Source organism: Dermacentor silvarum, chromosome 8 (genome assembly GCF_013339745.2).
Source record: "Dermacentor silvarum isolate Dsil-2018 chromosome 8, BIME_Dsil_1.4, whole genome shotgun sequence".
NCBI lineage: Eukaryota > Metazoa > Arthropoda > Arachnida > Ixodida > Ixodidae > Dermacentor > Dermacentor silvarum.
The window spans coordinates 120095615-120120256 of NC_051161.1; the positions used below are offsets into that span (position 1 = coordinate 120095615).

The 24642-nt window shown below is 46.5% G+C and overlaps 1 protein-coding gene across 2 annotated transcripts in view; it reads left to right on the forward strand.

Annotated features, from left to right (window-relative positions):
• LOC119461643 (inactive serine protease PAMR1) overlaps positions 1-24642 on the forward strand; it is a 92069-nt gene that overhangs the window by 40879 nt on the left and 26548 nt on the right. The window contains exons 3-10 of one of the 2 annotated variants that reach the window (XM_049671827.1): positions 4333-4758; positions 5416-5589; positions 7166-7372; positions 9425-9577; positions 13707-13857; positions 15716-15930; positions 18998-19285; positions 22324-22415. In XM_049671827.1, coding sequence (XP_049527784.1) covers positions 4333-4758; positions 5416-5589; positions 7166-7372; positions 9425-9577; positions 13707-13857; positions 15716-15930; positions 18998-19285; positions 22324-22415 — 1706 coding nt within the window. The remainder of the gene's footprint in view (positions 1-4332; positions 4759-5415; positions 5590-7165; positions 7373-9424; positions 9578-13706; positions 13858-15715; positions 15931-18997; positions 19286-22323; positions 22416-24642) is intronic. The other variant, XM_037723008.2, reaches the window with a different exon arrangement.

The window sequence follows — 24642 nt, forward strand, 5'->3', positions numbered from 1 at the left end:
AGCTACTAGCAGGACAGTTCAGCCAGTATGCGAATGATAGGTAATACATGTATCGGCCTACATTTCGTCCCTCTAGCTTTAAATGGCTTCGTTATATTGCAAACTGATCATTTTTAAGAATGTACTGGGTTATGAATATTTAAGTAAACATTATTACAATCGTTCTACGATTGATTTGAACACAGCACTTCTAGAGAAGAAGCCCGATGTTGAAACCATTACCCCACGGACGCATGGACAAGCGGAACCAGTGCAATTAGCAGCGATTATGCGTGCTTGCAGATGTCTTATTACCTTCTGCGATAAACAAAGTATAAATTGCGTTGAAATTTAGTCCAAGTTAGGGCCAGATAAAGCGTAATAAACGAAGCCACAAGAACCTCTGAATACCCTAGCACGAAGATCAGACAAATCCATGTACTACCCATCATTCTCAGGGTGGCTTAACGATTGCACCGTCAGAGTTCCCTCTACTAGTTGTAAGAAACTCTATGATTCTAATCAAGTGAACGACGTAAGCACCGTGATCCGAAGAACGTGGCGACATGAAAGGTGCCACGGGAATACGTATGTGCAAAAGACAGGGATATCTAAGAGGACGGTGGCGGAGAAGGGCGACGAGAAAGATCTGCGTTGACATGAGACAGTGAAACAAAAGAGCGGAAGAAAGCGGGGAGGGTAACCGGAAGGAATAGTGAGGTAAATTTAGGTCACCTAAACTTCCCGTTATGGCAAGGAACACCCTGTAGAAGTTCCGGCATAAAGAGACCACCCTTAAACACATATGAACCTAATTTGAACAAGACCTGCAGGTGAAGATACATTTGATATTACACGAATAGTTGCAAGATGAAGCCTGCAGTTCTGAGAAAGCGGACGAGAAACCAGAGCAAGAAATCAAGTAACGAGTGCTGCGGCCGACACGTGCCTTCAATGAAGATCTGACGTAGGAGTCGGTTTTGTTTTTATATTGTGGAAAGGAATTATTGTCCCACTCCTCTGGGCTCGTTATCGGCGCCTGCCCAGCTTTCGAGCGAAATGACGGACGTGTTATGCTGAACGGAGTGCAACGAGCGCTGGCGCCGGAGCTGTCTGCACGGAATTTCAGAGACTCTGCGCTGATAGCTTCCAGGGAACCTGCGATGTTTTCCTTGCTGAATAATGGAAATAATGATGCGTTGAGGTATGTGACGCACAGAAGAAACTATCATTAAGTCATTTGTGATGAGGATATCGCAATGAAAGAAAAAAAGAAAACGTGTTGCGAACAAAAATTTCTTCATACTGCGCACATACTGTACGAAGGTTTGCCAGTCGGCAAATACGGCACGTTCGGCCATAGAGCAACGAGATGGAGGTGCCTTCGTGTTGTTTCAAAACTAATTTCGGGCGTATGATTCACTACGTGCTTATTTTATGCGTCCACGTAGGGCAGGAAACGTACTAAACATCTACATCTAGAACAACGCCGACCGATGAAGTAGCACACTGTGGTATAGAAGTATGTATAAACAAGGGTAAAGGGCCTCAGAAAAGCTGGCGAACGTCACGATAAGTAGACCTATCTTTGTCAAAGGCTGCCTTGTCATCCTCGGCGGGTTAGGATGACAAGGTCGCCTTTGACAAAGATATGTGTCCGCCTAGCGAAACGTTGGGTGGCCTGTCTGAGGCACTTTATTCCTGTTTATGTGACATACCACCTCCAGGTAAACGGAAATAGAGCATTGATCGTTCCTTTGACGCCAGTGTACGGGATATTTTTATGTACATGCTTTCGCTCGACTAACACGTTCTAGGTTAGCACGAATAACACGACCAAGCCAAAAAAAGAAAAAAAAATGTAGCAGTTCTAGACGTTAGCGAAGCTTAAAAGCACGTGAAACCGGGTCTTCCTTGAAGATGACGTTAAATGAAGTGCGTGCCACGATGGAGTATTTAGACTGTAAGAGTGATGCTTCTGCTCGGGCTTTAGCTCGGGCTTCATTTCATGCCTTAGCTTGGGCATCATTTGAAATTTTAAGCTGGCACCGTATAAGGATGTTGACTACCGTACGCAGCGATAGCGTGACCGCGCCATCTGCCCACGCAGAAGCACCAGTCCGAAGCAACTTCTGACACGGAACGTTGGAGGCGTCGTCATTAAACAAAAGAAAGGCATAAAGAAACAAACAAACACAGAAGGAATGATAAAAAAAAAACGGCGCCCGCAAACATCGACTACCACCACAAGCTTCACGTGGTTCGCATCGTCTCGTGCCACGACAGATTAAAGCGGTTATACTGGTCATGTGACTGATATAATTGATTGCATTTGACGTTGCGAAGATACACGGGCGCTACGAACGATGCCGTGTGCCGGACTGACTTCGGCCATCTGGGGCCGTTAGACGCGCACCAAAGATGTTTTCATAATTTATTCGAATTCCGGCGCACGTTTTATGAACTCTTCTGTTTTATCAACTTTCCAGACTTTCTAGAAGACCCTCGCCGACTAGAGATGAGAGGAAAAATTATACCAAGCGTTCTTCTTCTACTTCAGAAAGCTTTGTCTTAGAGGTTTAAACGCCATCTTTGTGAGTCTGCGTTGTTGGAGCTTTTGATGGATTATAATGGAAGAGGCGGACATAATTCGCATTGTAAATGGCACTCTGTAAATGGCGATTGATAGCTTAATAAAATTTCCACTAATTAGCTAACCTCTCTGTTTTAGGACAAACGGTGCAATTGAAGAGTTCAAGCCGAATAATATTCACTCAGGGGAAATTTCTTGTAAACCATATATGTTTCGACATGTGTCTCCTGAGTCTGCTAAAACTTGCATTGGTGATGTAGTTAAAATCTACGTAATCGGGACGAAGAAGGCTTTTGGAATGGTATAGTTGGGGGAAATACCAATGTATGTAGTCACACGTTTTGAAGATACATGTATTCTGGCACCGCTCTCGGGATGTCTGCTAAGCAGCTATGTCTTCACTACTGCTCGGTTTTCATTGAAATTTAAAGTTGCGTAAGAAATTTGTAAGCTAAGTACCTTGACAGTGAGTTTAGTTGCGCATGTCCACCTCTTCAAGGAATCTACCGGAACAGGCCGAATGGCGCTCGGTGCCACAGGCAATGGAATGTCTCTCTTTCCAACACACACACGCGCGCGCACAAACATACACACACGCACACACACATACACACATCCATGCATCCACACGCACACACACACACACATGAAACACAATATAGCATTTGCCCGTTTCTGAGAAGCCATACTTTTCAATGCGTTGTCTCTAAGGTTTTGGATTGCAATACTACTTCGTAAAGCCTGTCTATCAGCGGCCATGTTTCTCAACGATTTGTTTTTTATACTTCCTAAGACTGGCTGCTGCCTGAACTTTCCATATGTTCCTTAAAAAGATTGTCTCACTCAAGAAGGCTGTAAAGTTTGACTTTAGCCACACGATGGGTGTATGATAAGAATACAAAAAATAGATCTGAATAGGTCGACATCGTTAATGTAATGGCCGAGTCCAATGCTGCTAGAAAATTGGTACCGCAATAAAAAGGGGGGGGGGGGGGGGCACGGGCGCCTCCCAATATGGAACCGAATTAAAACACTTATCACCTTCTGAATGCAGTGTTTTTAAAATACTATGAATGGCTATCTTTCAGTTCCTTAACTAGCTAGCACTTAGCTTGTCGTGAGTTCCGAAGTATATAACAAGATGCGCTGCTTTATTAGTGATAAGCCGACACGACCACGCCAGCTTGCCTTAATACTCAAAATCAACGCATCGGAAGGGCACGAAGTAAGACAAAGAATGACACATTCCCAACACAATGGCTCTATACGTTCGTTAGACTTTCGCAACGAACAATCGTTCGCAACTCCTTTCGGTGGTATACTAATACCTATTTTCGTATAAGACTTCACTTGAGGGATTTATTTCACTCCGCACTAGAGCGCAGTATCTTCGATGGCGCGGAAATGGCGCAATCCTGCTCCGTCGAGGAGTTCGAGGGCTCCCGAAAGTGGAGTTAAATGGACCAGGAGTAGTTGCTTTCGGTAGCACTCCGTTTGTTTTCAGACTGTACTCCTACTGCGAGCGAGACGCATAGTACAAGGAGGAGGGGTCTGCCTTAGTAAAAGGACCCCGTACCTCGGTGGTGCGGTCTGCTCGCTAAACACTGGAATAAGCCGCTAACTTTCTGAGCGAGCCGTCTGCTTTTCAAGAATTCGAAAAGGTAAAACCAAGTCCAAAAGTGATTTGGCTTGCGAGGCACCGCGAGGCCAACAAAACGGGGCGCACCACCCGCCCAATGCACTGTTGCCTCCCCTCGCAGGCGTGTCCCGATGTCCCGGCGAGTCAGAGTCGCCCGTGTCTGAACTCGCAGCGCATGAAACTCGTGGCAGTGTCGCTCCGTCAGCGCGTCCGATGCAGCTGCCGCAACCGCAACCACAGCGACAGCGGCCGCAGCAACAGCGCCAGCAGCGTGGTCACTCTCGCGGTGGTTCCTTTCTGGGCGCAGTCGGTTCGCCGGCGGTCGTCTCCTCGCGCATGTCGGCGTGTCCCGTGGAAGCGCAGGACAACAAGGGCGTCGTCGAGAGCCCGAACTTCCCGGACACGTACCCGCCCAACACGGACTGCTTCTCGGTGCTGCGCGTCAAGCCCGGGGACGTGGTGGCGCTCAAGTTCGAGACGCTCTTCATGGAGAGGAACCCGCGCTGCTCGTCGGACTACGTGGAAATCTTCGACGGCCCCACCTTCGGTAAGCAGCACGCTTTGGGTGCCGTGTTATGTGGCTCATTTCTTGTGCTTTCACAAGAATAAGGATTCTCGCCTATAAAAGGCCTGCAGGTGTCTTTGACATCATGCGAACACAGCGTGGGGATAGTGTGCTTTCTACAGCTGTATCTTAGCGCTCTTCGCCATGTGGAGATTGTAGACGTTCAGCAGGCAATGAATTTGAAACATCTAGAACCCAGTAAAGCAAGTGGCATGCAATTACTGAATATTCCTTCATGAATATAGTTTTGGTAATAATAATATTCCTTCATAATAAGTAAACGGTAAACGATAATATAGTAAAGAAATGCCATGAACAATCTACAAATTTGATAATTTCACTTTCATAAGAGTGCGGCTATTCTGAAGAACGTACAATCAGATGTTTTCAAAGGTACTAATCCATCTTGATAGAATTAGTGTGTTGCTAAATGCTGATATGTTGTAGTCACTGGTTCATGTCATGCGAACTATAGCTTTACCGATTTACATATCTGGCAGTTACATAAAGAAATGGAACTGCGGAAGACTAACACTGTTGAACTGAATGCTGTCGCGAATAAGGTAACCAACATTTAGGAACAGTGCCCATTCAGAATGCTAATTTCGTGCTCCTGTTTTTTTTTTCTGTCATTTGCAGACAGCCCGTCACTCGGTCGCTTCTGCCGGGAGAACCAAAAAAGCTCATTGGAGCTGCGCTCTACGGGCAACTCCATGTCAGTGCATTTCCACTCGGACGACATAGTCAACCTCCAGGGTTTCCGAGCCAGGTACCACGGCTACAACGAGCTCGAGGAACAGCACGCCGAGCCCAGTGCGTAACAGAAAGTGCAGGTCGCACCAGTTCTGCCTCTCACCGCTCAGATATCTGAGTGACCGATGATGCCGTTTGATGTTGTTTAGTATCTTTTTGTCACACCATTGCTACACCACCTCCAACCTAGTGTCGTGAGTGGGTCGTGAGTGGGTCGTGAGTGGGTCGTGAGTGGGTTGTGAGTGGGTCGAAAAGGTCATAAGGTTCAAGAAAAAGAGGATGTAAAACAGCCCTAGAGAGAGATGGGACTGCAAAGGGCGGTAACAAGTGCCCATCTATCTGCTGTTCTTTCTTGTCTCATTTCTTCCTGGCACTGTTCTGCACAATGCTTTCCGTGAAAAAATACCCAGGAGTGTTGCAGGAATGGCCTAGCGATAGAGCGCCTGCCTCGGCTGCGGGAGGTTCTGGGTTAGATTCCCACCGCCGCCGGGCACCCACTGGTTCAAATGGGCACAAGCGTACCCCGGCCTGGCGTTCGGCTTTTTTCAGGGGTGATACGCTTGGAAAGGAGCCTGCGCCCTAAATTCCCGTCGAAACCTTCGTGAGCACAAAAACAAAAGTGATGTTTTGGCCGCTCCCATGGCGGCAATTTCCCATGTGGCACCCCAAATGCACCTATTGAGGTGAGGACCCCTTCGGGTTGGAGACACACACCCCTTTACAAGCGTTGAGGTCCCATAATGGCCGAGCACCAGGCCGGGAGCGCGTTTGTACCTATTTTACCGGTATGTACCCGGCGGCAGCACTTGCCTCCCACAGCCGCGGAGAATGCTCTGCAACAAGGCCGTCTGTGTTTGGACAACCAGGCGTCCAGAGACAACTCTCAAATCTCTATTCGCCCCCCCCCCCCCCACACACACACCTTTTTGAGATGTGAACCCCCACGAGAGCCGAGCACCAGGCCAGGGGACATCTCTTGCCATTAGAAAAAAACGGTGTGTTTCCGGCGGCAGCAGGATTTCAACTCGGCACCTCCCGCATACGAGGTGGATGCTCTACAGATAGTCCGCCTACCGCTGCGGTGGCTTAGCGTTTGTCACTGAAGGTATTCCGAAGTATTCACTGAAGGTAGCACTGAAGGTATTCCTGTTAAGAAAATTAAGGCGACTTTACTTTCCGGCTCCACTGTCTGACTTTAAGATGTTGATGATATTGATTTTTTGCTGAAAGCGCAACACCTTCCAAAGTAAAATCTTAATGTTAGAAGAAATTGGAAGAGGTGATTATTCAAAAGAAAACAGCTACAAATGAAAAGTGAACGGGGAGAGTCTATTACGTTTTACCGTTGGAGGTGGTTTGGCTAAGCAATGGTTAGGCGAATCGTCCTTGTGTCCTGAAAGTTGCCGTATGAGCTTGAAATTAATGTGAGTTTCATTAGGAGGGATCTCTACTAAAGGGGAAAACAAACTTTTGATCGCCGAAGTTTTCTTTCATTCACGTCTGTGCACCCGGTCTTTGAAGTTTAAATTACATGTTGGGGATGAGGAATGGTAACAACGTTTGCATTGTAGCTCATTTCGTTTATAAAGCGGGACAAAGCGTTCACGTTTTGACCGGAGATCAACTGCACGTGCAGGCAACTGCCGGGTGTGGACAGAGGACTCCCGCGGCTTCATCAGCAGCCCCAACTACCCGGACGCGTACCCGCCAAACTCTTCCTGCCGTGTGCCGCTGGATGCCGGACCACAGAACATAATCACACTGTACTTTGTCGACATACAACTGGACCCGTACAAAGACTGCCCTTACGACAAGATAGAGGTCCGGGACGGTTCAAATGAAGGTGAGACGACACCACCGCCGTCATGCGCGTGCCATATTGCTTGCTCTGGGCCGGTTTTGATCAGTGCTTTTGCTAAATAACTTGGGGCTCGTGGGGATGATTAGCCACTACAATAAACAAACTCCAGACGTCGCGAGACAAGCTTTGAGCTGACCTCGTTGGCCGCTGGTAAGAAAAGGACAGAGACGAATGTATAAATCGAGACCTAAATGTTCTAGCGCTTTAAACACGTCTTCGTAGGCTCAGTTTTACATACTGGAATCTTTTCGTCCACTAATTAATAAAAGTTGAGTTTTTTAAGTTTTTTCACTGGTACGAATGTACAAAATATTATTAAGTACTTTTTCTTTGTTTTTGTAACAGGCTCACGTTATTTGTGTTTTTGGTCCTCTGATGCTTATTAAACGAGAAGTATCGAAAAAAAGAAGAACGAAGTGCAACGGATTCTTTCTTTCGGTCTTGGTAGTCAGCTATAATAATACTTTAAATGAAATTATGTTTCACGGTGTATTTCGTGCTGTCAGTGTAGCCGGGAACAACGAAATTATTTCTGGATTATAGGTGTATAACCAAAGGTGTATAGGAATGTTCATGGGTTATTATTTTAATGTTGTGTAATACAGAAAATATCGCAGTTTCACGCAGAATGCGAACCGTTGGTCAGACACAAAAAATCGTACTTTTAGTTAAGCGGGCCTACACAGGAGTTACCACATAGAGACGACGAGATTCCGTAAAAACCACAATATATTGTAGTGCTGAAAGAACCCCGCGATGCAGGCCGAAAGAAATTACGCTGTTTTCATCAACTGCCAGCCTACAAAAATTAATAATGTATACGAAGTCCGAGAAAAATTCATCATGTGTCGCATCTAGCAAGATTAAGAGTAAGTGTAAAACAACGTCATCTTTTGCAACACTATGCATTACACTGCTGCGAGCGAAAAAAAAAAAGGTCCTTCATTATTTTCACTCTAACACGAATGGCTAGCGGCCCCACGCTGGCCTAGTGGCTGTTGTATTCTGCTGCTAAGCACGATGTCATCGATCCAGTTACTGGCAGGGGCGTGCGCATGCCTATGGTGCAGAATGCAAAACGCTTATCTACTAACTTTTAGGCGCTCTTCAATGGAACGCAGATTGTAAGAACTGGTCCCTATTCCTCCACTACTGCAACTGTCATAGCCCCTGCAATGCTTTGCGTCATTTGATGCAGTTCAAATCAAATAAACTCAGTTCAAATTATTTGTATTTCCAACATAATTGTTGGGGGTCACAAAAGCGGCACAATGTAACTTGAAGGTCCGGGGGGCTAGAGCACTGCACGGGCTCGGGCTTACCCGAAAGCCCGGGCCGGGTAGGGCAGTTTTTTCACGGGCTCGGGCCGGGCTCGGGCACGGCGTGTGCTTTTTGACCCGTGCCCGGGCCGGGCTCGGACTTTCTGGTGGTGTGCATGTAACGTGCAGCGAGTTATCCTCGGGCTTCTTGACTCTGAAAAGCATGCCTTTTCCGGTCTCGGGCCGGGTTCGGGCCGGTTTCGAGCCGGGCTCGGGCCGGGCTCGGGCCTAAGGTAAACGGGTGGCGGGCCGGGCCGGGCGGGTAACGCAGATTATTTCCGGGCCCGGGCCGGGCCCGGGTCTTGCCATAAAACTTATGGTCGGGCTCGGGCGGGAAGCCCAACGTGAAAACGGGCCCGGGCCGGGCCCGGGCTGAAAAAATCGGCCCGTGCAGTGCTCTACGGGGGGCCCGTACACAAGGCAGCATACACAAAAATTTATAGATAACATGCCTAACCTAAAAAAAAACAGTATAGTAACATACAAATCCCATTATCAATCCCATTGCATTATCAACCAATCCCTGGTTGTGCTCAGTGAATACTGCTCTCACATCTCCTCTCTCGTTGAAAAATCTATGCACCCCAGTTTTCACGCTTTCACCCCTCCCCACGCCTACACGTTTTTGGGCGTGTCCATGTGAATTTACTAGAAGGCAAATCAAAATGTTTCACCTGAGTGGCACTCCTGCCGATTTATTTTGTTGCCGACGCAGACGCGTACCTGCTGGGCCGCTTTTGTGGAGCCCAGGGCGAGCCAGAGGCGGTATCTTCAACTGGCCGAGAGATGTTCCTATTCTTCAACAGTGATTCGTACCTGAGTGGTCGCGGATTTAAGGCTGAGTTCCGCGTCCACAAGAAGCCTCTTGGTGAGTGGATACAAAACAATTGTCCTCTTTAAGCAGCGCTGTTTAGGAAAAAAAAAACGTGAAACTTTACTTCTTGAATGGTGAACCGCGTGGGCTGACGTTGAATGGAACCTGCTTAGTCTGTTGTGCCCAACTTCTTCTTCTACTTCTGGTCACAGATGTAATGTATCGGGCTTCAATCCTACCGCACGTCTTCAGTGGCGTTCAGGTGCCACAATTGTCGGCCACATCTGCAATTAGTGGTAACATCTGGCTTCTTTCTACAGTGCATCCCTTGTAGGAGATTGACTTAATCAATATCGCCCCCGCTTTTCGCAAGCTGCTGGAAAAAGAGTGTTTCGCGATGTGTACACATACGTACGTCTTGACCATACCCTTCAGGCTGTCCATAAGTCCCTTGACAACAGGAAGGGCGTACGGGCTGCGTTTGGTCTGACTGTGCTGTTGTCCAGTAGCGTGTCGTTCATTTTTTTTTTCTAGATGCTGAGCTGCGCCGTGAACGAACATATAAAACGTCGATCAAAGTCTTACAAGAAACAAAGTCGCCGTATTACGAGTTCCCATGGCATGACGAAGCGATTCTGGCCGATTGATTGTAGGCTGCGCAACTATGCGTGGACACTGAATAGTCAAACCCGATCAGCTGTTTTTGTGTACAATCTGCATCAAAAAAGGAAAGAAATAACGCGCAACCAATTGGTTTCTGCGGGGTTGATTTCCCCATCAAACATGCCACCCTATCACCATCCGATCAGTCAAAAAATATACAAAAGTGCCGACGGCGCGGGTTACGCAGTTTTTAACGACGCTCTCGGCAGTCGCCGCGTGGCAGGCGTGCTTGCGTGCGCAGTAAAGTGCGTCGTGCCTGACGCAGGAAATAATGACAACGTTAGGCACCAAGCCAAGAAACAACGATGTTTCCTTCGTGGCCGCGGTTTAGTGATTCGAAACGTATCCTTGCTTCGGCCGCGACAGGCATGAATGTTTTCTTAACCCATTTCTATGCAATGACAAGGCTGCATGTGAATCACTAGCATCGTTATATTCGTTTCTTTAAAAAGCACAACAGCTACCTTAATAAATATGCGGCAAAAGAATTTCCTTTTAAGTCCACAAAGACGAACGAAGGGGGACGTGAGAACACGTGACACAACGCGTTTCAAGATGTTGTCCGTAAAGCAATGAAGCACGGATAAGTTATACGTGCCAGAGCGTAAAATTATACATTTAGAGCATTCCGCAAGTAAGATACTATGGGGTCCTATAATCGAAGACTGACAAGAAAAACAACAACTGTGCGGGAACCATCCGCAACGATTAAGTAAGCGAATCACCAGACGCTTCCAGAAAACTGTTCCCTTTATGAAAGTATTGATGCACTTGAACGTGCACTCTTGTTTCAGCGTATATATTTAGGTAGAGTTTGGTGTTTCATTGCGTATTTCAATAGAGAACGGAGCTGTTAGGCGGCACATCTTTACCGGTAGTATAGGTGGTTAGACAAATAAGCCGACTAGTTATATGTGCGTTCTCTCCGCCGGTGAGAATGTCGGCTTGTAAAGCTACAACCACCCTACTTTCCTACAGCCTCAACGGTAGAGAGGGCTGCAGAAGAAGAGGAGGGCTGTCCTTCCAGAACACTCTACCGCGGCATCTAAACCTTCCGACGCCCCAGAACACTCGCCCAACAACGCATGTGTCTCGAAAAGCTATAATAATATATTAGCCCCGCAACCCGGTTACGCTATAGCGCGGGCTCGTTTTATCGGTGCATTCGTATGTGCGGTGAAAGACCGGCCACTACTGGGGGTCTGTATACGGACGAATAAACCAATCAAAGCTATTTTCTTTAAAGTTTGGCAGACTCATGCTTTACAAAGTGCAGCGCTGACAAAGACGATGATGAAGAAATAAGGTTCAAAGCACAAATAAGTTTGGCAGCTGTAGCGTTAAGAAAAATGCAACCGAATGAATATAGGATGAAATGCGAGTAAGCTGATATTCTAGTTGTATATAAGTGGAATTGTGCAGCTCATGCAGCGCGTAGAAAGGATAACGGCTGGTCAATTCGAATCACGGATTGGTGCTGACGGAGAGGGTCCGAAAAGGGAGAGAAGTACATGGCGCGATGAACGTTCTAGACTTGTGTTCATGACATTGGTTGAGATCACTCAAAGCAAGGTTGATTGAATATTTCTCAGATAGTGTGGTATCTGATAAAACAAATTATGCTCTTGACTATGACAGCAATTATATGGTAAGAGGAAATACCATCATAAAAAAAACACTTTACGTCTTGAATGGTGAGCCGTGAGGACTGACGTTGAATGGAATCTGCGTAGTCTGTTGTGCCTCCGTACAACTGCGCAAGTGCCCTCGCTGATAAAATCAGAGAGAGCCATTTTTCCACGGCTCACTTATATTTTCTCCCAACTGGCCCATTCCTTTAAAAATCACATGCGCTTTGGTTTATATTGACAAATCCCTATTATGCTTTAGTTTTAATTAATTTAGTCGCAGGTATACTTTATTGGTGCGTGTTCTCTCTACCGTTTGCATTCGCCTTTCTCAAGTATTTCCTGGCCCTGGGCACGACTGCCCCATTACGAATTCGCCTGAGTGGTGAACAGGAAGAGTTTCTTTTCTTCTTTTTCTTTCTGCTCTCTAAAGTGCGCCCTTACGAATCCTCGTTCCCGTCTCAACGGCACCTGTGAGCGTTTGGAGAGACATCGCAAAAGCTGCTCCTAGAAGATTCCGGTTATACCACCACCGTCTAGAATTCCTTATTACAGTGAGCATGCTATTAGTGAGCTTGCGCGTACAGTATCCGACTGCTCTGACGCAAAGCGCAGTTAGATATTGGCGCTCTTGACGACAGATCGCGTGACACGGCGCGCGAAGAAGAACGATCAATGCGGAAACAAAATGTCGAAGGCGCTTCGCACCCGACTGCACGCGATGTTGTCCGGATATTTGCCCTTGCAGTCAGGTATCAGCGGCTCCCATGGTAACAGCAAAGTGCTTGTCTATCGTTCTCGCATAGTATGTTTTCAGAAAACACGCGCCTGAATTCTCGCAGTCTAGAATTTTTACAAGGGAAGAGAAGAGCAACATGTGTAACACTAAACTTCGGTGGCCAAATCAATGCAAGTATTCTCGATGCCTTTCTGTAAGAAAAAAAAATGTAGTGAGAAGACTGTCTTTGTTGGCATTGTTTACCAACGAGAAAAGCTTACAAAAGTAAGCCACCGAAGGGCCTACAAAGATGAATCCTGGAGAATAAGAAATCAGAAAAAATACAAAGGAATGGAGAGCAAAAGCAAGCGACCGAGAAAGGGTTAAAGATCGAAGCAACGAAGCATGACATATATCAGGCGCAGCGTACCATGACGTGCCATGCATGTGATGCTGGTCATGTATGAACTGCCATGTACACTGAAAATGCGTATCGTGTGTACATTAAATAAGTCAGCGCTCGTTAAATTTTGATGAAAGCTTTATAAGGTCATAATAAACTAGCCAGTGTTATAACCTGTCACATGTCAAACTGGTAGTCCCTGTTCGTATTTTTTGTGACCCGTAATGAATCATCTTTGTGGTCGGAGGCATAGTTGAAAAATCTAAAGTCCACCCCTTACCTCCAAATAGGCAGTCTGTGGTCTTAGAAAACGAATATTATTTTTATGTACGCTACATTTGTGCTTGAAGTATACTATCAGAGGCTGATTATGGATTCTTTCTAGCGATACGGATGTATTGAACCCTTGTGTTGCCGAGAAGACGCCTCCCATTGGCATATTGTTTTTAAGGAACATCGACCTTAGCGACACTTCGTCGTGTTGTCTGCCTGAACGTAGCAATTTTCCCTGCTTGTGTCTCAGGGAAGAAATACCGCGAACTTCACGATCAGCGCCAATTATTCGCCGTGAAACGGTGCATGCGTTATAATGCATACTGCCGCTCGAATAAATAATATGTTCATATCCGGCATTGACAAAGTACTGCCTCTGCATCATGACTGTTAAATTTTGACGTCCGAAGTGTCTCATGGCCTGAGGATGGTTGGAGGGAGTGCCTGTGGAGTCGCCTCGTCAATACGCAATCAATTGATCGAGTTACGTGCGCGCAGGTCCTAAGGATCAGACGGGCAAGAGCCGAGGCTTCGACGAAGAGGATCTTCTGGACGTTCGCCAATCGCCGCGAGATGCCTCCCTGCGCTACCGAGAGTCGCACATTTTTCGCTGCGTTCCGGCGCACCCGCAGTACACCTCAACTACCTGGTGAGCTGGGCTCGTATACAGCAGGCATTCATACAGAGTTGTGCGCTGTCGGATGCTGGGGTCTCTGCTTTTCAACGTGTTGAACGATGGGGACAATTAGATTGGAAACCCCGCCGTTCCTATCCTATTTCTATTCATCGTATAGTGCTTCTAGCTCTAGCGCAGAAAAATAAAGTCAAGGTGCATTTAGCCAAGGTCGCAATCACTCAAAACCATTGGTGTTTACGCCCACAAGTGACACTTTGTTTACAAGCAGCGAATGAATGGCGGGATGCATATCAATTGGGAACGCAGGCACCTAAATACAGCTTCCACGAGCTCTCTTGCAGTGCGCCTCCACCAGGATGCGGCGGTTGGCCGCAGGGAATGAAATATGCCATTTTTTGGTTGGTAGGGGAGCCAAAGCTAATGAACGTGATGACCATCTCGCCTTTTTCTTAAATATTTAACCGCAATACAGCTGTTTGATTTATGTCAAGTAGTTCTTGTCGTATGTGTTCCAATTGTCATGAGTGCGAGATCGCGGGATCGAATCCCGGCCACGGCGGCCGCATTTCGATGGAGGCGAAATTCAAAAACGCCCGTGTGCTTGCATTGCTGTGCACGTTAAAGAACCCCGGGTGGTCAAAATTAATCCGGAGCCCCCCACTACGGCGTGCCTCGTAATCAGAACTGGTTTTGGCACGTAAAACCCCAGAAAGAAGAAGAATTGTCATGATCATCTTTTCGTGGCCGAAAAAAAAACAGTAGTCAGAAGTCTACCCATAGTTGACTGCGCAGGCTAGCCCGAGTTTAGAGCGCATGAGACTGTTGTTATTTTTTATAGCAATTCTGTACTACTTTGAATCTGCGGCGCTCAAAACACAGTAGAGATGTCGGTCAATGGCTCAAATTTTGCCTACGTTTAGCGAGGTGTGAACTGTATTATTTCTTATTTTCGTAAAGCAATTTATTTTTTCAAGAATTGATTCACTGTACTCTATTTAACCTCCGCCGGAAAGAAAAGGGCAGGAGGCGTCAGAAAGGCATTGAAAGAAAGTTGATTAGTATGGTTCCATCCGATGAATTTTCCTGCACATTTCTTGGGAAAGAGCCTTCCGGTAAATTTCCTTGTAATGAACCGTAGCTTTAATAACATGATGCTAGCAAAACTTCCTGCAATGCTCCTGCTTGCCATTTTACGTTGGTGGTTATCGGAGATAATTTCGGCCCTTAATCTGTCCGTACGTACGCTGTGCTTAAATGCTGTACTACTTGTGGCATCGTAACAGGCAACAAAAAATATTGGACAAAGTGGGTTCAGCGAACACTATGATCTAGTATTCACTAAGCTCGTCGCGTCGTCGTTAACAGAGCTACCATTACGGTTGGCACCGATGTATTCTATTGAATGGCGCAGTGTAGTTTTTTATTTTGTTTTTTTTTTTCCTATCAACTTTAACCCTTGGCGAACACATTTGAGGCATGACGTACTCAGCTGCGTCATTAAGGAAATATAAATGTTAGAAATATTTTCGCAGTGCAGCACCGCAAATTTACAGGACGTTTGGCCCAGAACAAGACCACACATTCTGTTCACCCCCTACTCGGAAGCAACAAACGCTTGAAGGCGCCTATCATATCACAAATATAGCCTGCCAACTCCCAACGTCATAAATGCCTTTCGTATTGCGACGAGATTATTTACCTGTATTCAGAAAAAAAAGGCAGAGGGTTGTGAAATAGCATATATGGTGCAATTCAACGAAACACCTTAGATATAAAGGTGACAATAATGACGACGCAGAGCATTCATGTTAGTCGAGATATTTCGGGGAGCCCTTTTACATTGTTGTCCGCCTTGCACTTTCGCCTTCAGGTTCAAAGAGGAAGAGCAACTGCGCATCTTCAGTCAGGACCCAAACCTCGAGGGCCTGCTCCTTGTGGGCAACAACACGCTATGGGTCCGAGAGATGGACGTGTCCCTGCGCGGCAACTATACCTGTCGCGTGTCCAGCGGCTCGGCAGTGCGTGACCTCCACTTCAAGATCAGCTACGCTGGACCGGCCATCGTCAAACCACCCTGCGAAATCGGTAAGCCTTACCTGCAATACGTTCCGGAAAGCTAACGCCAACTGCAACACGAGGCATCCACGTGCTCTATATTTTTAAACGTTTGTCACGGACCGTATACCTCATTGTTCCATCAGAGTTTTAGGAAAAGCTAGTCTTCGCTCAGTCCACACAAAAATCAAAATAGACCAATTACAAACACAACTTTCTTTGCGCAACGCAATTAACAAATAATGCATGAGTAAGCAGATGAAATGTGAAGCAGTTTATAATATGGCACTTATTGGTTGCATAAAGATTCAGGATAGCTATAATATGCGCCACTGCTTAATAAAAAGAATTAAATTTTAGTAGGCTGAGTACACTGTAGGCAAACTCTGAACTTGAAGACTGCAAGTGTGACAATGGCGATGCTTTTCTTTTTGTTTTTCTCGACATGTAAAATGTTTAGTGTGTGTAAAGTGGTTAGCCCAATAATGCCTTGCGCCATCTGACAACATTGATATTTAACTCCAGCCGCTATGGCAGTTAATCGCCTTGACCTTGCGCTGCTGAGCAAACTGTCGCCGCTTCGATCCGACCGTGTCGGCCGCTATTCGATGTGGGCGAAATGAAAAAAAAAAGAAAGGCGCTCGGGTAATTATATTTAGGTGCACGTTAAAGAACACTAGGTGGTCATAATTACTCACAAGCCCCTCGCTATGGCGTCCCTAATAATAATGTCGTGATTTTGGCACGTGAGACCCCCGAAATAATTCAATTTATTTGCTACCAGTACTTGGGAGAGCATGCCCGACGAAGAACGAGAAGCTGCTGGTTATTTTAACATCTGGTTAACCACCAAGTAAATATTTTCCTACAGGACTCAAGTCTAGCTTTATGGATTGAAGAAATAAGAGAGTTTTCGTGAAAGGCTCTCGCCATACAATTTCTGCAGCGGGATGAGCCCTAGCACTACATTTTCCGTAAGCACGTAATATTTAATCACAGCAGCCTCAGCCGCGGATTCGCAGCAAGCAGTAGTATCCCTGACTGTAATGATTACCGGCACTGGTAGAATGATAGGTTCTTTTAAGCGCAGTAAAGCGCCTTCGCGAGACATATAAGCTTGTTGGTCCAAACTCTCTAAAAACACGGCGATATGACGATGTCATTATTCGTGGTACTTCTGCTTTCGTGTGTTTTTAATACTTTGAGGAAAATCACTAGCTGCTTCGAGTGACAGCTATCTGCGAAGATATGAAAGACTTTCCGTAACCCACAGTTCAACAAACGATAGGAGCAGACACGCAATCCAGTGCCAGTGCACACCAATATGCTTGTGGGTATCAGTTGAATGCGCTCCGATATAAATAGTATGTTTGTTAACATTCCACATTGGTTGGAACCTGAGAAGTCTGACCTGATGACCATCATGCCACCTAATCCAACGAACGCATGGACATGTGCCTTCTGTAAGATTAAACCCTGCACTGTAAACGAAGTGAATAAAAAGTTTGAATTTGTGGAACAGTATGCCTAGTGCAATACCTTGCATATGTTTTAACGACGCTAACTGCCTGCTCAGAATAGTGGTGCAATCTATTGCACAGTTAAAAAGACGAAGAACAAGCAATTATGAGTAAATTATTTAGGGTTGAGGCGAGCTTGTTTAGTGTTTGTAATTCTAAATGTAACAGCGCCACTTGGACTAAGGCTATCGCTAGGGGAGCAAACGCAGCGCTTGTACAAGCAGAACCACTAGCTGATCTTTGACGTTACTGCCATACACCTGGGCGTCTGGCAGCATTGTTTAATGTCGTTCTTTTCTTCTCCATTCCTCTTCCCATTGTGTGGGTTAGCAAACCAGGTGCAACCTGGTTAACCTCCCTGCTTCTCCTTCTCTTTCTCGCTCCATGATCGTGCTTTAGAATTGTAACTTGTAACTGGCGCACATAAAACGGTAGTTCTTGAATTTAACGTTAGCCACCCCTAACTGCCCAACTTTTCAATTTAATCAGGCTCACTGCAAGCTTTTCCTGACAGAAAATGCAATCTACAGGTAGGCATTGCTTCCGGCCATGGTATGTCCGTGCTGCAGTCGCGTCTTGTGAAGGAGTGCATAGCGCATACTTGGCGTTATCTAAGGAGGCCTCAATGTTCTGTAATCCGCCGCTCATTGCGCGCCACTCATTGCGCGCCTTTCTAGGTGGGATGTCCTGCACTGATTTGTAGTAGAGAAAGCGGATATGCCCATGACGCAGATGGAACGAATTTCCGTAATTCAGAATGCTGAGGAATTCATTCATTATAAGCAGAGCACTTGGACTGAGTAATCATATGCTATCCTTTGCCCAAATACGCACAGCCATCTGAAAAAAATGCCTAACTCATCGGCAATTGGCGCAATGATAACGCAAGCAGCCGTTGGTTCTAAATGCGTCAAATGCGCAGATATGAAAAATTCTGAACTGCTCCGGCTACTGAAAGTGAATGCACCAAGCTTCTTTCCGTAAGTCCTCTTCGCTATTGACCTGCCGCTTTCATTAATATGTCCAGCTTGAAGATTGGCCAGAATTTGCTCTTACGAACACTTCTAGCTTGAGGAAATTTCACCTTTCGTCATCTGGAAGCATTAAACAGAAATAAAAAAAACGCACCGTTACAGTTCAAGGTTCTTCATGTCGAAATGTAGATACATCAATTCGAGACGTTCTACTTTGCATTGCGTTCTACATGGTGAAATTAGCGAAAAGGAACCTCATGAAAGAAATTCGTGGTGGGCCTACTATATTCTGCCACTTTTTTTCGTTGCATTGTTGATAAGCGCAGTCAAAGGATTGGCATCAGATAAGACCACCGGACGCGCCTACCGCTGACATTTGTTAAGTAATTTTCTCTCTCTGTTGAGCTTGTGTGCCTGACATTCGTACGCCTTTGAAGGATACCTCTTCACCATTCTTATAATTAGACCTAAAAAAATTCCCGTTACTCGGAAAGTGTTTGGTCGACTTTTTGTAAAAGATGTTGGTTGCGTACATGCCATCTCTCGTGAAAAAGAGACCCGGCCTTCAGCGCCCCCCTTGGGTGTCACGTGTCCACTGCGCAGTGCAACGCAAGGTGCCCCAGGACACGAGCTTCACCCGGGGCGAGACGGTGATCCTGCCGTGCGAGACGAGCGGCGCGCACGTGGCCACCCACTGGACGCGCAACGGGGCCCAGCTTCGCACCGGAGTGGACCGCGTGACCATCCTGCCCATCGGCTTCCTGACCATCAACGACTCGCGGCCAGAGGACAGTGGCGTGTACGCGTGCGTAGCCACCGACGTGGCCAAGAACTGCTCGCGCTCCTTCTCCGCCGCCGTGGCCGTCCTGCCCAAGTCACGCCTGCAAGAAGGTCAGCACCTCAGCCTGCCGCCGTCCGCGAACTACAGCGCCCCTTTGCGTCAAAAACTGCCAGAAAAATAAAGCCTTCTCCCCCCCACTCACCCACCATCACATTACTGAGACTGTTGCTTATGATCACCGTAAACGCCGCTGTCGCGGCGAAAATAAACAGCAAATGTCCAATGGGGCTGGCGCTAAAGTTCAGTCTGAGCACGGAAGCTTGGTCTGTGGCAGCGCATTAGGTTATGTGAGTGATTAAATTCTTACAAGACGCTGTTTTCACTCACCTTTTCTTGTCTCACGTTTCTTACGTTGGCTGTTACTATTGGCCGGAGCAGGTAGCTTTAAATTAGTTGAGTGAGATTACATGTCGAGTAATAGATGTGTATAACCAAAAAATTCAGCCCCCTCTTTTCTGGTATTGATTTCGCTGATAGCTTCCGGGAATGTTCCCTCTAACTCGAATCGTAAATATAACGTTGATGTTGCGCTAGCCTTCCCTGTATCATTTGGTGGGTACAAGCTGCTTGCTGCACACTGACCTGTATTCGGCTTGACAAGCGTCATTATCGTTGCGTCAGTGGCACTGGGGATTATTTTTGTTCACTTTGCTATATCAGATCAGACGACTGCGTACTAAACAAGCATGCTTTCACTATGATGCAAGATTTTTGGCTATGTCTGTTTAGCAAAATTACCGTATCAACCAAAGGGTCTTTCATAGCAACGTGCTTGCTGCACAGCTGTCGATACATTTGGCGTGTTCCAACTTCGTTAATGCAGGCGGCTCAGTACTTGTACGTTCGCTTTGCCGTTATGAAAATTTTGTAAAAGAATGAAATACTAACACTGCATGACACTGAAAAGTTTTCAAAGTGTGTCAACATTTTGAAATGTCCAAATCTCATCACATCGCATGCGGTCTATTCACATCACATCGTATTTGGTCTTAGAAATGTATTGGTATTCACTATCCAATCTCGTAATGCACGTCTCTGAAGCGAAAATTTATTCATGAAAGAAGCAATAGACATTGTGTGCAAGTGTATTCGTGAACTTTGTGTCATTTCGTTGTGTTCTGGCTGTTTCTTTATTTCGTTGGGTTATTTCACAAATTGATGATAGATAAACTACCGGTTGAACATAATGTATAGAACAGTGATAAAGGATAATTCGTCTTGTCTGTAAGCGGTCGTTTCTAGGTGGAAAAGCAATCCTCTACAGGTGTCAAACAATCAAAAGTTTAGTGCTTTATTAGCATCTGCCAAGTACTTTCCCTTATTTTTGGGTCACGACTGGATGAGTTAGCGTAGACTTTCATACGAGAGCGAGATATGAAAGAAACCTTCCCAGGATAATTTTACTTGCAGAATGCGCAATTCAATACCGTTAGAAATTGTAAGCATTAAAAATATGGACAAATCATGCTTTCAAAAACGTGAGTGACTGTGCGGGAAGAGTGATACCTTAACATGTAGCACAATGCTAGTGAAATATAGTAGCGCTTACTCTAGGACATAACTGAGATGATGCAATTCTCAGCAAGACAGCACTGAAACAGTCCGCCACCTAGAGGTTGTTCTTTAACTTTTTTTCAGTGCACATTTCACGAAAAACTAGCATTCCACATTTAGTATTATGTAAATTGCCATGAAATGCCAACGCAGCGCAAAGTGTCCAAAGTCCGAAATAACACACTGCCTGGCGTACGCTCTATCACGTTTTCAGCTTTTTTATGACGTCGCAGTGAGTCATGTATGGAAGCATGTTTGATGGATAGCTGTTTGCTGTTTTAACCACATCACATGTGCAACAGACAACCGGCACCATCATACAAATCACGGTGACATTGTACTTTATGTATGCTACATGTACCCAGCGTCATCATGCGTGGCGTTACCCTAAAGCTCAGATAACCACAATTCTGCCAGTGGCCTTATACCGGGGGTTTTCCGGCCCCAAACCATACATGCCTAACTGAGTGCGTATTTTTAAACTTGCACATGCTGCTGAGCTTCGTTGCCACTCCATAAATAAGGCGCATTTGTTCATATTTTGAGCTGTGATCATGACGAATAAATATTCGCTCGCGATTTTTAAGTGGGAGAGGCAATTCTCGACTACCTAGCACAGCGGTTTACAGAAAAACTGGCATCCAAAAGGCAGCGCCAGCTGCATTCGGGTCCGATGCTGGTGCTAGGATATCCAGGTGTATCTGCAACACCTTTCAAAGTTTCACTGATATGCCCTTCAGGAAAGAATCTTTTCTACACGTCAGCCCAGGCCGAGGCCGCAAAGAGTCGCGCATTTTCACGCAGTTGAAAAAAACAGAAAGAAAACAAGCACTCGTGACCATACTTCACTGCTCCTGTGCTGACAAAGCTGTGCCTGATTTCCTCGTTCTTAGACCAGCACCCGCCTGGAAGCACGCGTAAGATCGGAAGGGTCACTTTGCGGGAACACCCGCAAAGTGACCCTTCACAGCGGCTTCCCTAAGGTATGGCTTCGACACAATGAAGGTTTCTGTTGCACAGCTCTGCCAATTATCCACGAATGATGAAGTCAGGTGTGCATCTGCGCGCACATAGAAAAACATGACACAATCAGAGCTGCAAAAAGCACAAAACAATCTGCAATGACAGTCAGAGAACAAAATGGTAAAACGCGAAACCTAACTTTGAGACTCCAGGTGTCGCTGCGGACTGCTTCTGACATCTACGCAACGCAATCCTAACGTAGTGGATTACGAACTCGTGAGAACGTTGGCTTATAAAAAAGGACATCAATGCTGCGCGACCACCAGAGCGAGCTGGTTTAAGATGAAGGAACAACTGACAATGTGGCGTCGCCTGAAGCCACATTGGTGCCACATTGCTGCCACATTGGTGCCACATTGCTGCCACCACTTTGATATACCTGAGAGTTCAAGCCTCCTGGGCCATCATAGCAATACTCGCGTAAAAGAGTCTTGCCTAACGCGGCCACATCCCAATCACTGTTGGTTAACCGACCGACGCACTTTTGTTCCCGTCCACTCGTCTCTTGCAGTGTGCGGCCGCGTGGACTTGGACAAGGCGAACGCGCCCGCCGAGAGGATCTCCGGTGGCCACGATGCGCCCAAGGGAGCCCATCCCTGGCAGGTACAGGCTGGCCTCCCCTTTTTATCTCTTCTCGCTGTGGGCCGCATCGCCCTCGCCTCCAATTTCCAGGCGACGCCAGCGCCGCACCCGCTGGCAACAGAACCGGCAGACGGGTATACCCCTCGTCTCGCCGGGCACTTCGTAACGAGAGAAACAAGAAAAACGCAAGAGAAACAAAATTGCCTCCTCGATATCGGTGGCGGCATCGGGCACCTCGCAACCCCTTCGGCGACGCGATCGGCCAGGAAAAAACGGCCGGCCGGCCCGTTTCGCAACGCTCTCCCTCTCGATTTTTTCCAGGAATTGCCGAAGCGTGATTAAATGCAGTCGCTGGAATGGTAAACACGCCGGCTCTTTTTCTTGACCTCCCGGGCCGTTCTCTCGGTCCTGTTTTATTATTTTTTTAGAGTGCGTAAGCATATATGCGCGTGAACGCTCGTCTGTGAGTGTCCGTGATCCCGCGAGTCTCTTGAGATAGGATGTTCGTGCTCGTGAGCGCTTCTGCATGCTTTTCTGTATACGTGATCTTGTATTTGTGTGTGTATCTGTGCGTGTTTTAGGAAAGATGGGCATTCCAGTGTTTTGCGGTCCAACGCCTACCCATTTATAAGGATCGACTCACTAGCGGTCAGCGGAACGCCCGGCAAGCTCCGTTTCCTCCTACGTCGCACTCGATTTATTGCTCACGACGTGAGAGAAAGAAGTCTCTGCTACGCACTAAGCTTAATTTGCGCTGCGCTCCGTGTGCACTTGTGGTCCGCCCATTATACTACTCTTGGCCTACGGGACCGACACTTTTTTTTTTTCTTTTTGCGCAGCATGTCGGGTTGAGGATCTGCAAGAGTTTCGCAGTCGAAGCCATGGCTACGGTATTCACGGCGCTACGTTCAACGCGCACATTTTCAGTGCTGCGCTCGAACTTGGTTCCCCCAGCTTGGCCTTGCAAATGTCAACGCACTGCACTGCGACATTTATTTGGCTTCTATCGCATCAAGAAGAAATAAATGAAACGAAAGGAGAAACACATTTCATCTCCACCCCACTAGTGTGGTGGGTGAACAGGTCACGGAAAGACATTAGTTTTTTGTTTTCGGGTTTCGTTGAACTCAGTGCAGGCGTAATGCGAAAGTCACGCATATTGCAAAATAATGTAGAAAAGAAGAAAAGAGACATCTTTACTGCAACAACCCAGAACTCTTAGATATCAGCATAATGACTCCACTATTGTGCGTCATTTCACGGTCACGTATGCGAATCACACAGCCGATTAAATATAGGAGGAAGAAAAAAAAGAGGTATTTGACCCTTCGCATAGTTTCAAATCCTGCGGACGTTGATGTTGACTGCTTCATTCTTCTGTTACTGCGCTCATGCTTTGACGACGCTGGGGCTCAGGGATAATTTTTTTCGAAACGAGTGTTTCTATTTGTGCGCACTTTATCCGTAGGTTCAAATGCGTGGGCACGTATAAATTTAGTGCCGCCTTTGATAGGTGGATTACATACGGCAGTCTTCCGCATTTTTTGTGATTTATTTTCAACAAAACATTTCTCGATCCAAGAAGCTGTAGATAACCTCACAGTCTTAGATGGTTGCCAATGGGTAATACATTTCTGATACCCTCCTGAGAATATTTATCAATTGCGCAGTGATTGCAGCGCAAATGCAGCGTTTGAAAAACGGGAAGAAATTGGAGTACTTGAAAGAAGCAGTGGGTCATAATGTCAACTCAGTAGGTCTTGGTTATAAAAGCGGAGCGCCAGTTTTTAGTCCGTCTGTGGGAATTTCTGTTATGTACATCCCGTACAGAACACAGTTTGCGTGAAACGTCGAACTAGAACACAGCTATCAAGTGTTTCAAGATTCGGTCGATCATAGTGGAGGAGCGAGGATATGACTTGTCCGCAACTCTCTCACCCCCCTCCCCCCTCCCTCGCACCCCAAAACAAACAAACAAAAAACTGGAGGCAAGTGCAAGGAACAAAATGGCTGTCGACACCAATATTAATGCATCACGCTGCTGTTGTACGTAGGAGTTCACACAGGAACAATGCGGCACATGCACACCGATGAACACCATCCTCTTTTAATGTTCGCTGGTGCCCTCACTTCTCGCGGGCACCGTTTCGTCTCCTTTACTATATGACAGCAGCTGCAAAGAAAACGAGCTGCATTGTTGCCACATCTTCGCGGTGGACAACATTAGGGCACATTTCTTGTCTCACTT